General features: G+C 34.5%; 1 protein-coding gene across 12 annotated transcripts in view; it reads right to left on the bottom strand.

The window, feature by feature from the left end:
* Positions 1-16,186, bottom strand: part of WDR47 (WD repeat domain 47) — an 88,542-nt gene that overhangs the window by 13,137 nt on the left and 59,219 nt on the right. For all 12 annotated transcript variants that reach the window (XM_055584874.1, XM_055584878.1, XM_055584879.1 and 9 more), the window contains 4 exons: positions 12,763-12,886; positions 6,695-6,873; positions 3,330-3,587; positions 552-627 (listed from right to left, as the gene is read on the bottom strand). In XM_055584874.1, the coding sequence (XP_055440849.1) occupies positions 552-627; positions 3,330-3,587; positions 6,695-6,873; positions 12,763-12,886 (637 nt within the window). The remainder of the gene's footprint in view (positions 1-551; positions 628-3,329; positions 3,588-6,694; positions 6,874-12,762; positions 12,887-16,186) is intronic.

Genomic DNA, 16,186 nt, shown 5'->3' with positions numbered 1-16,186 from the left:
GAACTGGAAACATTAGGTCAGCATATTTCTTTGTGCAAGGGACAAATATTCCTATGAACTTATCACAAAAATAATCAACTTTATTCATTTATGTCACCTGTTTGGTCCCATAAGCATCTGAAATAATAACTTTGTTTATGGGATTAAAATTTGAACTAGAGAAAATAAGACAGAGTGAAGGTGTATACTAGTTAGGGAAGGATATCTGGTTCCAAAGCAAAAAACAAATGTATTGATGCACAGTCCGAAGGAGTAAAGATATTAAATATCTTAGCTAACTAACCACAGGGTTCAGAGAAGTGACACAGCTCCAATTCATGCACCAAGATCACCACTGAACCATTAATATGAATACTCTCAAAATGTTATTTCTCAGCAACCCCTTCACTTCACTCAGTGAAAACTCAACCACCTTGAGATTACTACCACCATTAACAATAAGGACTACTTAAAGATGGTTCTTTCCTTAAATTGAGAATTCCTTGACAAGTAAATATACTTCCTTTGCAAGTAAATATAAAAATAACAAAACCTCCTTCCCCAAGTATTACCTCTTCCTCTCTTGATCTTGATAGATTCCCTGAAGAATCTCCAAGAGGTGGCTTAATGACCGAAAGTTCTGATGAACTGTGTGAACAGAAAGAAATTCAAGTACCGTTTACTCTGAATATCAAAACAGAAACTAATTTACCCTTTCAATCTCTAATATTTATTTCTTTGGGGGTTATAACATTTATTTATAACCCACACTGATCCCAGTCATAATTACTCTCTGGAGCCATTTGTTAAGAGATGCTAGATTCCATAACACGAAGCATAGTTAGTTGTAAGGAAGGAATGAGAAGCCATTCTGGGAAAAAGATTAAGTCAAACTGTACAAATTTCATAGTAAGATGTCCACTACCTTTTCCCTGCTTAGTTCCAGAATCCTGGTCACTTCGGTTAAGTTTTAACCCAAGGAGGAAACTGGATTGCTCTTTAGAACAATTATCTGGACCAAGAGAAAAGACTAACAGAAACTAGACAGTTGAGGGTCCCACAATAACACAATGTTTCTATTTAATCACTTTTTTGTGAGACCAAGAGGTAAACAGATACATCCATACCTGTGGCCCTTCCTTCCAACTAGCCATTTAAAAAAAAATGCCTCACTTCTTACAAATGCTTGAAGAAAGCCTCCTAAATAAAAAAACAGAGTCTAGGAAATTCCCTGGTGGCCAATGGTTAGGATGCCATGCTTCCACTGCAAGGGACACAGGTTCCAACCCTTGTCAGGGAACTAAGATGCCACAAGTCATAGGACACAGCCAAAGCAAAACAAAATTTTTAAATGGAGACTAAAGACTATTAAGGAAACAAAAGCTACCAAAATATAATTAAAATCCTTAGAAATACAAGAGGAAACAATGCAAGAAAAATATCTATTTAAAAAGTTAAGGAAAATTAGAGAATAATAAAGAGCTTGAAAGATAAAAATAATACCAAAAAAAATAGAAAATAGAGCTAAGAAAATTGTTACATAAATGTTTTCAATATTCTAGTATTTATGAATCTAGATTAAAAGAGCCCATGAAGTATCCAGAAAAATGAAGTAAAACAGACCTACTCTGATGTATATCATCATGAAGCTTTAGAACATCAGGGCAGACAAAGTCCTAAAAAATTCTACAGTAGAAAAAGCAGCAGTCCTCATTCAAAGGATCAGATCACAATGGCATCAGACTTTTCAATATGTACATGACCATAAAGTGATGCCTTTGAAACTCCGAGGAACGATTTCCATTGTAGAATTCTTTACTCAGCTATACTAAAAAGTAAAAAATGAAATATTTAGACACGCAAGGTCTCAGAAACTTCTCTGATGTTGTACCTCTTTTCAGGAAACTACATGAGATCCTGAAAACAGGGAATTCAATACAAGGAAGAGGCAAAGGAAACTCCCAAGAGAATAGTGAAGGACCATCCCAGGACTCTCTAGGCCTGAATAAAATGGCTTAGAAGTAATGAACATAAAGTGAAGCAGGAATGATCCTGGACGGGTGTTTCCCAGAGGGGAAAGAAAAATGGAAAGAAAAAGTACCTGATATTTTTTACTGTAATGAGGAGTTTTATGATTTTACAGTTCTGTCACAGTATCTGCAGATAGTTTAGTGATAGGTACCAAGAAAAGTAAGCATGTGCACACATACAGATGCACCAAAAATGAGGCAATTACTCTCCATGAAAAATAAAAAGTTCTGCGAAAAGGAAATATATTTGTATTATATGACTCAGTTGTAAATAACATTTACATGACCATAGTAATGTTAACACTAGTTAACCTATTTTGTTTAGTTTTTAAACAAAAACCAACATATATTAGAAGAAGGTGTAGACAAAATTAATGTGTTGTGGGTAAGTAGTATGGTACCTAAATCTAACTGGCAGGGAATCAAGGGATAATAAAAACAGCAATAGAAGCATATTTTTTCAGAAATGTGGAGACACACAGAAAAGAAACAGCTGTCTAGGTTGAAAATGGCAGCCTACTAAAGAGAGAAGTCATGGACAAAGATGGGTAAGACAGGGGATTCTGTTTTGTCTTAAGCCTTAAAGTGCTGTTTGTCCTTTTACACCATGTACGTATATTACTTTCATAGAAATAAATTTTGAAATTTGAGTTCTAGTTGAGAGGTACATGAAAAAGTTTTATATAAACTGTAATAAAGAAGCAAGTATTAGATAAATTTATGTCCTTAAGTATAAAACTAGAGCTTTTGATACTAAATCTATAAAGCCAGTTCTACAAATGCCAGGAGCAAGTTATGCATTTTAAAATGAACCACTCTAAGGTGGTTTAAGGCTATAATAGATGAAGAAAATGCTCAAATATTTCCATTGCATAAGTTAACACCTGTTTACTAATGATAGCAAGATGAAAATTTTTCTCTGACTAGTGAAAACATAAACACGCAAGAAGTCTCAGATGCTGTAACTACCAGAGCTGCCAAGACTCTTACTGCAATCACTCCACCATGTCATAGAACAACTTTTTATGCCCTGGAAGTCTGTGAATTAAAAGATTATTTGTTGAAAGGTATCAATGGCAAGGGGAAAAAACTGAGGAGAATATAAAGCCTAAAGCTGTATGATCTCTGAGTAAAATGGGTTATAGAAAATAGAATTGCCTTGGTGGTGATAAGAAAGCAAAAAGAAAAATAAGAGAATAAAGACAATTAAGAGACTCAGAAGTTAGTAGAAGAGAATAGATAAGAGAAATTCAACTTTCTAAGTTTCTATTTATTAGTTTGAAGTTAACATTTCCAGGTCTTACAAAGTAAAGCACTTACATTTGATTTCCACAAGGTGATTCCTCAAGAAAAGGCATATGATTTACTGATCCAGGAATACGAGGAGTACTTGCATGAATACTTGAAGCATCATGGGTTAATCTCTGACTAGAGTCGTGGGGTGGTGTAGAAAAACTAGTTACAGAAGAATTATTAGATCCATTGCCTTTGTTCCCATTACATTGCTGGTTGAGCGCTGGTACCTCATTACCAAGGCTATCCATTCCAATATTTAATTCCCCGAGCTTTTGAATGGACCTATAAAATAAAATAATGTAATTATATTAAAATAAAAAGTTAGTCATATTCCTAACATATAGAATATTGAAAGTCTGAGACGGTAAATACATGCATGTATAACATATATGACAAGTTTAGTACTAAAAATTACTGTCATCAGTTTAAAACACAACCAAGAAACTGCAAGAAGATCCAAATTTTCCTATAAGATACCACTGTAAAAGAGATAAGACATAACAGGTATCACTGAATTTTTAAAAGTACCTTTTACCAAACAGGAAAAAAAAAAATCTGTTTCTACTCCAGTGTAACTTTGGCCCAATTTTCAATACCAAATTTTTCACCAACGAAACAAAACAAGCCATTTTCATTTCATAAAATGAAATGAAATGATATTATTGTCTAGTAATATCATATCAACTAGGAAATGGATGACTAGTGCAAACCATGATGGGACAAAGTCAAGTGGCATCCCCATTATTCACACATTCACTCATTCAATTCATTTTTTTTTTTTTTTACAATTCATTTATTCATTCTACAAAAACTATTTGCCAGGCTCTGATCTAGGCACCAGGGAGATTAAACAGGGAGCAAAACAAGGTAGCCTGAGCGCTTTTCCCTCACTGCAAGTCAGAGTAACCTGACTCCTTATGCTGGACTCAGGGCCCCAAAGGGCACTTTGGAGGAAGCTGTCAGACTCTCAAGATTTAGCCAAGAACTGGCCCAGAATCACTTTCTCCAGCCTGGATATAATATGAGAGAGGACTACATAAGGGATGTGATTACCAAGAGGTGTTGTGGTTCGCTGTATTTTCTAATTTTTTAAATTAAACATTTAGTGTTCATGTACGTGTGTATGCGTGTGCACTTGTGCATGCGTGTATGTTTAGGGTTTTTAAGAGACCTTAAAAGATCAGTTTAAAATTATTAAAGGAATTGGAAGCCATTAGTAAATATTTATCAGTTAAAAATTTTAAGTAAATAGCATTTCTATGAAACACTAATCTTGTTAAATGCTCCCCATATTAAAAAAAAAAAAGTCTTCAGTCAAATAAATGTGGGAAATGCTAAGCATGAAGAGTCTAAAATGTTAACATAATTTTGTCTCACTAAAGTTAGGGAAGATGGGGAAGAGGCAGAATATGCCTATAATAAGAGCCAATTATTAGTAACAGAAAATATCAAGTAATGATATAATACTGTTATAAATAAGCCTATCATACTTTAGTTGATTTTTTTTAGTAAGTTCTATTACATAACATGACTCTTATTTCTCTAACTCTTTCTATGCCTCTGGAAAGGAAGAAGCAAAATTTAATTCTGGAAATGGCGTTCTGCTGCTAGAATGACTCGAAAGACTAAAACATTAAGGGGGAAAAGATATATTTTAATTTCTAGTTTCTATCTCTATTCAATTTGTCCTTGGTATTAGTCAGATACTTTAATGTCCTGGTACATAAAAGTGAAGGTCTAGAAAAAAAGATCGAATAAAAGTATTATTTTAAAGAGTTAAAAAAAAGAATAGATAAGGAAAGGTTAAGAAAACAACAGAAATTTTATATGAAACTAATTTATAAAAGTTTAGGATAAACATCCATTGATATTTATAACAGACCTGGTTATTCTATGGATTTTTATAACACACTTACCTTTAGTATAATTTAAAATTCTAATTGCTAAAGAAATTGAGAACAGTTGTTATGCCCTAAACTGAACCTAAATTGTAAGAAAAAATTCTTATAATTTTAAGATAATGAATTCTATTATCTATATTGAATTCTATTATTACAATGAATTCTATTTATAATTATCTTTAAGGAAAAATAAACCATCTTGAATAGTTTAACTTTTTTTCTGAGCAAGGACATCCATACTACTGGAATCATAGAACCTTGTCACTTTATGTTCTGACAATATTAAGTATCTGCTTTCACTAAAAAAGAAGACAGGAAGTCAAATTGCAACCATGACTTTTACTGATATGAAGACATCTAAGAACCAGAAGTAGCAGTTCATCATATCAGTATAATTCTGATAAGCCAGTGACTTGATCAGAGGTGATAAGAAAATAATCTTCAAATTGAATGTTCAGAGGACTACCTAGACTCTAGATACCACTATAAATGTTCCTTGTGTGAAGGTCTGAAGACAGGATCAGTTTCAGGCTCACTGACTTGCATAACACACAGAATGTCAAGCAGATTACTTCCAATATTACTGAACCAAGAAAGGACAGTCACCACTGCACTGCCCAATTATAATCACGATGATGCATGCATGTGTGTGTGCTCAGTCGTGTCTTTTGTAACCCCATGGACTATAATAGCCCACCATGTTCCTCTGTCCATGGAATTCTCCAGGCAAGAATGCTGGAGTGGGTTGCCATTTCCCACTCCAAATTATGATGACAGCCAACATTTATGGCATGCCTCCTATATGCTAGAAATTATTCTAAGTATTTTTTTAATATATGTTAACTCAATCTTCCAACAACTCTAGCTCAATTAAGTACACATATTCTGGTTTACAGGTTTCTAAAAAAAAAAATGTTACCATGTATTTACCTCCTATAGTCAAAAATAATAAGTTCATACATTTTAGAAGAAATTATTAAGAATCATTTTAATATTCTGAATTCAATAAAATCTGAAAGTTTAAGCTCTCAAGATAACAATAAAATAACAGCTACCACTTAATATAGTGTTTACTCTATGCCAGGTACTGTTCTAAGTACTTTATGTAGGTTAATTCGTTTAATCTTCATGGCAACCCTGTGAAATAGATAAGGAAACAAGCAAACTGAAGACAGTAATTTCCCGTAAGTCTTCAGCTACCCTGGGACATGGCCAGATCCAGAAGCAGTCCACTTTCAGCCTGTACGCTGAAACCTCCATGCTCACAGTTCCCTTTGCTCAGATGTGAGAGACCATTTAACAGAAAGCGGACAAAACTGGATGAGCCCTCAGACTTCTGTGACTGAAGAGATTATGTAACTCTACACTACTTGAAGTACTTAAAAAGCCTTAAAATTTCAAACTATACACAGAAAGTAGCAGTTACTGCATGCTCCTAATAGCTTTTAAATAATTCCTCATATTTAAAAAAGTGACTAAAAGACCGACCTATTAAGGAATTGTTCAGTAAGATTCTGCTGCTGATCAGGACCATCCTCCTGATTCACACCTCCTTCAAGCAGCATCTGCTGGTATATCTGTCGCTGTTGCTCCTTCTGTTCTAAGTGCTGTTGATAGCGCAATCTTTGCCTATAATATTCTTGAAACTGTTCTGTTGAATCTCGAAGCTTAAAAATATTAAAAAAAAAAGTTTGAGCAGACTATGATTGAATATGTTATCACTCAACAGTAACTTCCATAAGTGCTGCATAAAACATATAGATGGCAATCAGAAAATACTTAATATATTGGATCTTTGAAAAATAACATAGTATGCATGAGTCTTAACAGTCAAATAGATCAGATCAATTAATTTGCTCTATTCCACAGTAAAAGACTGACCAAAACAAATGATCATCCTGGATCCCTGACTAACACAAATAAAAACAGACTACAGTTGTCACAAGGACGACATGAATATAGAATACAAATGTAAAGACTAGCACAAATCTATATTACTAGGAAAAAATACTGAGGGACTACATTAATATTTAATAAATACAATATTAACCTTGTCTAACAAAATTTAAGCATGTAAGTGGCTGTGGCTAAATAGGTTACTCTGGAAGGAAGCTTATAAAATTATAAGCTTATAAAAGCTTATAAAAAACAATACTTTAATTCAAATGGCTCTTCACAAGAAAACAGACTAAACAGATGTTAAACTCTGCAGTCTCAACATTCCTACTTCATTCTTCTAAAAGAACTACATAGTACTCAACTTAAAGGACTTAGATATTATAGTGAATTCCAACATTGGCAAAGAAAGACCCTCCTGCCAAGCTAGAGTGTGGTCAAATTACAGAGATCATATGAACTGGATCATCTCTAAAACTGGCCAACACTGACAGTAAGCTTAACCAAGAGTCCTGCATGACTGACTGACTAAAGCTAAAACTGTCTCCCTTCCCAGAGAATAGTAACGGTCCCCCTGTATTTCATAACTTACAGCAATAACTCTGAAACAAAATTATCTCTATGTTCTTTAAAAAAAATTTTGTGGTAAAATAAATATAAAAATTGTAATTTTAACCATTCAGTGTGGAATTCAGTGGCATTAGAGTCATAGTGTTACATAACCACCACCATTATCTATTTCCAAAGATTTTTTATCACCCCTAACAGAAACTCTATAACCATTAAGCAATAACTCCCATTTCCTTCTTCCTCTAATGTCTGCTAACTTCTATTCCATTTTCTGTCTTATGAATTTACTTATCCTAGATATATCATGTAAACAGAATCATACAGTATGTGTCCTTTTGTGTCTGAATTATTTCACTTAACACAATGTTTTCAAGGTTCATCCAAGTTGCAGCCTATGTCAGACTTCATTCCTTTGTATGGCTGAGTAATACTCCATCGTATGGATACATCGCTTTTGTTTATCCATTAACCTGTGGATGTACATGAGTTATTTCTACCTTTTGGCCACAGTTAATAACGATGCTATGAACATGGATGTACAGTTATTTATTTGAGCCTTTGCTTTCAAAGCTTTTGGGTATATACCTAGAAGTAAAATGACTGGGTCATATAGTAATTCTTGTTTAGATTTTTGAGGTACCACGAAACTACAGTGACTACACCATTTTACACACCAACCAGAAATGTATGAGGCCTCAAATTTCTCTATTTTCTCACCAACACATTACTTTCTACTGCTTTGATTTTAGCCTTTTAGCCATTCTAGTAATTGCGAAGTTATACTTCATTGTGGTTTTGATGTGCATTTCCCTAATGACAAGTGATATTAGGCATTTTTCTCATGTACTTATTGGCCATTTATAGACATCTGGCCAATTTGGAGAACTGTCTATTCAACTCCTTTTTTAAAATGGATTTTTTTTATTGTTGACTTGTAGTTCTTTATATTTTCTAAACACTAAAACCTTACCAGATAAATAATTTGCAAATATTGTTCCCATTCTGGAGGCTATCCTTTCAGATTATTGATAAGGTCCTTTGACGCAAGTAAGTTTTTAATTTTGATGAAGTTCAATTTTTGCATTTGTTGCTTAAGCTTTTGGTATTATACCTAAGAACATATTACAAAATCTAAGGTTGTAAAGATTAATCCCTATGTTTTCTTCTGAGTTTTATACTTTTGTAGGTCCTGTACTTAAGTTGTTGATCTAGTTTTAGTTAATTTTTATATACAGTGTGAGGCAGAGGTCCAACTTCCTTTTTTGCATGTGGAAATCCAGATATCAAGCATCATCTGTTGAAAAGATTATTTCTCCCCCACTGAGTAGACTTGGCATCCATACCAAAAATTAACTGGTCACAGATATATGAAATTACTTCTGGCCTCTCAATTTATTCCACTGGTCTATATGCCTATCCTTATACAAGAACTAGACAGTTTTAATTACTGTAGCTTTATAGTAAGTTTTGAAATTATGAAGTGTGAGTCCTACAATTTTGTATTTCTTTTTGCAAAATTGTTTTGGCTATTCAAAGCCTGCTGCAATTCCAAGTATTTGAGTATTAGCTTTTCCATTACTACAAAATAGGCAGTGGAATTTTTTACAGGAATTACATGAAATTTGTCAATAATGTTGGGTAGTATTTACATCTTAACAGTATTAAATCTTCCCATTAGTGAACACAGAATGTCTTTTCATTTATTTAGGTCTTCTTTAACTTCTTTCAGTAATGTTTTGTAGATTTTGGCATACAAATTTTTCACCTCCTTAATTTATTCCCACGTATTTTATCCTTTTATATCCTTATTTTATCCAAAACTGTTTTCTTAATTTCCTCTTCTGATTGTTCACTGCTGGTATATAGAAACACAAACAATTTTCATGTGTTGATCTTGTACCCTGCAACTTTGCTGAACCTGTTCATAAGCTTTAATAGCTGTCATGTGGATTCTTTCTGATGATATATAATATTTATGTCATCTGTGAATAGAGACAGCTTTACTTCTTCCTTCCCTATTTATTTATTTTTCTGGTCTAACTGCTCTGGCTAGAACTTGTAACAAATGTTGAAGTAACAATTGTGAAAGCAGGCATCCTTATCTTTGTTCCTGATCATAGGGAGAAAGCTTTTAGTCATTCCCCATTAAGTATGATATTAGCTTGGTTTTTCCATAAATAATCTTCACCATGCTGAGGAAGTTCCATTCTATTATTAGTTCTCTGAGAGTTTTTAACAGCAAAGAGTGTTTGATTTTGTCAAATGTCTTTTCTGCATCAATTGAGACAATCACATGTTGTTTATTTTTTCCTTCATTCTATTAATGTGATTATTAAACTGAAAGTTTTCTATGTTGAACCACCACACTTGCATCCTGCAATCAATCCACTTGGTGAAGATGTATAATCCTTTTAATATGCTAATGGTTTTAGCTTGCTAGTATTTTGTTGATTTTTGCTTATATATTCATACTACATATTGGTCTGTAGTTTTTTTCCTAATACTTTCACTTGGCTTTGCTATGATGGTAATGCTGAACTCACAGAATGAGTTAGGAAGGGTTCCCTCCTCTTTTATTTTTTGGAAAATTTTGAGGATTATTGTTAACTCTTCCTAAATGTTTATAGAATTCACCAGTAAAGTCATCTGATCCTTGTCTTTCCTTTGTTGGAAAGCTTTTTGATTACTGATTCAATTCTTTACTCAATATGGATCTGTTGAGATTTTCTATTTCTTTCCAAGTGAGTTTAGTAATTTGCTTCTAAGGAATTTGTCTACTTCATCTAAGTTATCTAATATGTTAGTTTACAAATGGTCATAGTATTCTCTTATAATCCTTTTTATTGTCGTAAGGTAGATATGCTAAGTCGTTTCAGTCGTGTCCAACTCTGCGACCCTATGGGCTGTAGCCCACCAGGTCCCTCTGTCCATGGAATTTTCCAGGCAAGAGTACTGGAGTGGGTTGCCATTTCCTCCTCCAGAGGATCTTCCCGACCCAGGGATCAAACTCACATCTCTTGTGTCTCCTGCACTGGCAGGTGGGTTCTTTACCACTAGTGCCACCTGTAAGGGAAGCCCTGTAAGGTAGTTTTATTTATTTTAGTTATTTGCTTTTTTCTTTGTCAGTCTAGCTAAGGGCTTATCAATTTTGTTGATCTTTTCAAAGAACCAACTTTTGATTTTGTTGATTCTCCCTGTTGTTTCCCTTTTCTCTTTTATTTCTCTCTCCTCTAATCTTTATTATTTCCTTACCTCTGCAAGCTTTGGATAGAGCATGCTCTTCCTTTCTCTGGCTCTTCAAGGCATAAAGTTATTAATTTGGGATCTTTCTTCTTTTTTTAATGTAAGCATTCACAGCTACAAATTTATCCCTGAGCACTGCTTTTGCTGCATTCCATAAGCTTGTTGTCTATTTGTTATGTTGTACTCATTTTCATTAGTCTCTAAGTATTTTCTAATTTCCCCTTGTGATTTCTTCTTTGACCCACTGGTTGTTTAAGAATGTGTTGATTCATTTTTTCAAATTTTGAATTTAAAAATTTTCCTTGTTACTCATTTCTAGCTTCATTCCTCTGTGGTAAGAGAAGACACTTTACATGATTTTAAATCTTTTAAAACGTACTGAGTCCTAAGATACTGTCCATCCTGACGAACGCTGCATGTGCACTGGAGAAGACTGTGTACTCCACTACTGTTGAGTATTCTATAGATGTCTGTTAGCGCTAACTGGTTTACAGCATTGTTCAAGCCCTCTATATTCTTACTGATCTTCTGTTTAGATAGTCTATCCATTATGGCAGGTATGGTATTGAAACCTCCAACTATTACTGCAGAACAGTCTATTTCTCCCTTCAGCTTTGCCAATGTTTGCTTCATATATTTTGGGATACTGTTGTTTGGTACATATCCATATGTACTTTCAAGGACAATTTTTCAACCTCATTTTTAATATTTAGTCAAACACAAAAAAAACTTATTCAACTTATTAAACCTACTCACCCTTTATAAGTGGGATATTATATATATGATAAAATCTGCACCTTATTTCACAATACAATTTCCTTTTCAAAGCACCACAGAAAAATAAACTAGAACTCTAAAGGCTTAGATAAGGTGTGGTAGTGGTAATGGTTGAGTTGCTAAGTCACATCCAACTCTTGTGACCTCATGAACTATAGCCTGCTAGGCTCCTCTGTTTATGGTATTTCCCAAGTAAGAATACTGGAGTGGGGGCTTCCCTAGTGGCTCAGTGATAAATAATCCACCTGTCAATGCAGGAGACACAGGTTCAATCCCTGGTCTGGGAAGATCCCACATGCTGAGAAGCAACTAAGCCCATGTGCCACAACTATTGAGCCAGTGCGCTGGAAGCCCAAGAGTCACAACTTGCATGAAGCCCATGCACCCTAGAGAGTCTGTGCTACACAATAAAAAAAGCCATTGCAATGAGAAGCCTGTGCACAGTAGCCAGAGAACAGCCCCCACTCGCTGCAATGAGAGAAAAGCCCACGCAGCAATGAAGACCAACACAGCCTAATAAATACTTCTATTTAAAAAAAATAAAAAAGAATAGTCGAGTGGGTTGCCATTTCCTTCTCCAGGGGGTCTTCCCGACCCAGGGATCAAACTCATATCTACTGCATTGCAAGCAGATTTTATTTGCTGCTGAGCCAGTAGGGAAGCAGAGATAAGGTATTAGTCTACATTATAAATGTCATAATTTCTTGTTCATTAAATCTACTTAGTAAAATATAGAGCACATATCTTAAAATACAACTTGGCTACTTTTAATACAAATTCAATTGCATGAATTCTCAAACATGCAGAAGGAATGTCAACTGTGATATTTTTAACTGTTAATAAATTCATTTATTAAAAATGCTCTAAAATATATAATGATAACTAAAAAAAACAAAAAAACCTACAAATTCTTAAAGAAGGGAGAAATTATCTAATTAATAAGAAAATCTAGGTATTCTCTCTCCTCCTCTGAAATAACAAAAAATTCTTTTAAAATTCTATCCAACCAAATAGTATTACTTCTTACAAAATGGATAATTCTAAAAGACCTGAGATGCAATAAACATTACCTCATTTTTTTCTTGCTTAGCTGGTCCTGGATTCTGTGCTCCATTTGCAGGCTCCTTTTCTGAAACTGAACTCTGGCCCAGGATTTCACTGCTGATAGGTCTCTGTGCCTCAACAGGTGTATCACTTCAGGGTAATAAATGAAAAGAAGAAGTAGGGGTAAAGAAAAATGTAATGTAGTTAAAGAAAATTTTAATTTAAAAGAGGCATATTTAGCTTAAGTATATATAAAATGGACAAAAACAGATTTTAAACTTTACTTTTTTCTCTTAAGTACTTATATGTAAGGGATTAAAAAAAAACAGAATGTGCTAATAATGAAAGAGAACTGGATTATTAAGCAAGGAGGGTAGGGACTCCCATCTAAAACAGTATCACTTACATTCTCTGTGGCTCAGCTTCATCTACAAATTAATAGGTCAAATGACCTAAAGCCTAAATTCTCTTAAAGAACTCAATCTGTTATTCTGTTATCCAAACATCAATTTTCTTTCCTCCAATATATTTCAATAAAAAGATAAGAATAGTTGAGATTTTATTAAAAGGCTTTCTTCAATTTATTTGTACTTAACATAAAAGTGAAATATCTTTCGAGTATTTTTAATGTATACTAATTAGTAAGTTTGATGTCTTCTGTCAGGTTGTTCCTTGTTGTCGTCTTAGGCACTGGCAACTTCTACTTTTCATAGTTACACTGTTTAAAAATTTTAATAACTAACATTTTCCAAAGATGACAAATACCACATTCACAAAGATTACCTATCAGTAACAGATACCATGGGAACAAGTACAAAAGTCAAGTGAATTTTGTCTTCACAAAGGTACATTAGGAGCCTAGTAGTCATAAATATCTAGACATATATACACACACATGCACCCTGAGGAGGAAGTAGAAAAGATCTGGGAAGAGTTTTCGGTTACAGGACTATGCTGTAAACTGCTAATGACCACAGGAAAATGCATTTTAATCCAAAAGTAGAATCTGTAAGAATTATTAACTGTGTAAACAGAATAAAACAATTTTATAAAGTAACATTTAATTTTGCAATTTTACACAACATTTCCATATACATTATCTCATTTAATCTGCACAGTGACCTGTAAAATAGATTAAAACCCCCATTTCACAGATGACTCAACAGACTCAAAAAAGGCATGTTCCCAAAACTGCAAAGTTAGTAAATAAAGTTAGGACTTGAATCCAGGTCTTCGGACTCCAAATCCAATGCTGGCCCAAGTCTGGGAATAGATTTTTTTTTTTTCCTGCGATTTAATTTTGAGACCATTATATTGCATAGTCACAGCTTGCATATTTCAACTGCTTTTTCTTCCTTTTTTGAGTTGCTTTCTGTTCAAGTCAAAATATAACCTTCAAAACACTACACACTCTTTTATAAACTTTTCCTGTGGGTTTTATCTTCTTCACCATAGTAACTCAATCATTATATCCTGGGGATGCAGCATGGTGCTAGGACATAGTAGACAATTCAATATTTTAAAATAAGTACTGAATTCAAACATATATTACCACTAGCAAAAGTCTCTTTATGTGGCATTTTAACATAATTGATCTGAGCTACCCATATTTTCTAATTATTCCTAAAACATTTTTCAAAACCAGGTAAACTTTTTCCAAAATAAATTTTTACACTTTATCAACAGCCAAATAGCTCTTCTATAACATGTTATTTTAAGAAGCCTCTTGAAGAAAGTGAAAGAGGAGTGAAAAAGTTGGCTTAAAGCTCAACATTCAGAAAACTAAGATCATGGATGGCATCTGGTCCCATAACTTCATGGGAAATAGATGGGGAAACAGTGGAAACAGTGTCAGACTTTATTTTTCTGGGCTCCAAAATCACTGCAGATGGTGACTGAAGCCATGAAATTAAAAGACGTTTACTCCTTGGAAGGAAAGTTATGACCAACTTAGACAGCATATTCAAAAGCAGAGATATTACTTTGCCAACAAAGGTCCGTATAGTCAAGGCTATGGTTTTTCCAGTGGTCATGTATGCATGTGAGAGTTGGAGTGTGAAGCAAGTTGAGCACCGAAGAATTGATGCTTTTAACTGTGGTGTTGGAGAAGACTCTTGAGAGTCCCTTGCACTGCAAGGAGATCCAACCAGTCCATCCTAAAAGAGACCAGTCCTGGGTGTTCATTGGAAGGACTGATGCTGAAGCTGAAACTCCAGTACTTTGGCCACCTCATGCAAAGAGTTGACTCATTGGAAAAGACCCTGATGCTGGGAGGGATTAGGGGTAGGAGGAGAAGGGGACGACAGAGGATGACATGGCTGGATGGCATCACCAACTCGATGAGCATGAGTCTGGGTGAACTCCGGGAGTTGGTGATGGACAGGGAGGCCTGGTGTGCTAAGATTCCTGGGGTTGCAAAGCGTCGGACACGACTGAGCAACTGAACTGAACTGAACATGATATTAGTAGCCCTTTTGACACACTGTCCTTTCCAAGGGTATGAGCCCTGAAGGAGGGAAATTTGTATTTATTAAGCACCAAGCACATGCTTACCACTCTGCTAGGAACTTTATCTCACTCTACAAGTCAACACCTTATTTTATAGAGGAGGTCACTGGGGCTCAGAGAGATTAAGTAGCCTCCCAAGATCATGCAGCTAGAAAATGGCAAAGCTACTATTCATACCATAGTCTGGCTCCAAAGACCATGTTCTACTCACTGTTCTACACTGCTTTGCCTCATAAGTTTCCCAGTTTCAGAGACATGACAGATGTTTTCTGGGTTATTACTACTGCTCAGCTAAAAACACATGTATTACTTACCTTTCAACAAGTTACATTTTACCCCTCTATAATGGTCTAATAACTTCACTTCTTTCCATCTTTATTCAGTCAATTCTCAATTACAGTACTTTCTTTACATAGGAAACAGCACGTGTAGAGTCAAATTTGGCTAGCTTTTTGTGTTTTTTCTTTTTTGTTTATCAAGACAGTCCCACTGGTGCACAGTTCCAAACATGCTATTCATTATATTGACCAAGAAGCTCCTATCATCTCATACACTCATAAAAATGTCACCAGTTCCCCCAGAAGCTCAGCAATCCAGACAGCAAAAATTTTCTCTAAAGGGATTGAAAAGTCAAAGAAAGGTTTAAGATAGTCTCTACCAATATTCAAGATTCTCTATTCCTTTAGGATTTAAATAATAGGATGCCCTATATTAAATTATACTCATTCATTTTCATCACTAGATATCATCTTTATCTTTCAAATATAAAATACAGAGCAGTAAGATGCCTTAGGAAGTCACCCTAGGCTTTAGGAAGTCCCCTCACTTAACTGATCCTAGAATCCTCTCCTTTCTTTAAAAAACATTAAAGAAAATCACATCCACAATCCCCAACAATCTCACAGCAACTTAACAGAAAATGCTTCCATAAATATTTATCCT

Source organism: Bubalus kerabau, chromosome 6, assembly GCF_029407905.1.
Source record: "Bubalus kerabau isolate K-KA32 ecotype Philippines breed swamp buffalo chromosome 6, PCC_UOA_SB_1v2, whole genome shotgun sequence".
Classification (NCBI taxonomy): domain Eukaryota; kingdom Metazoa; phylum Chordata; class Mammalia; order Artiodactyla; family Bovidae; genus Bubalus; species Bubalus kerabau.
This window is presented reverse-complemented; position numbering and strand designations above follow the sequence as displayed.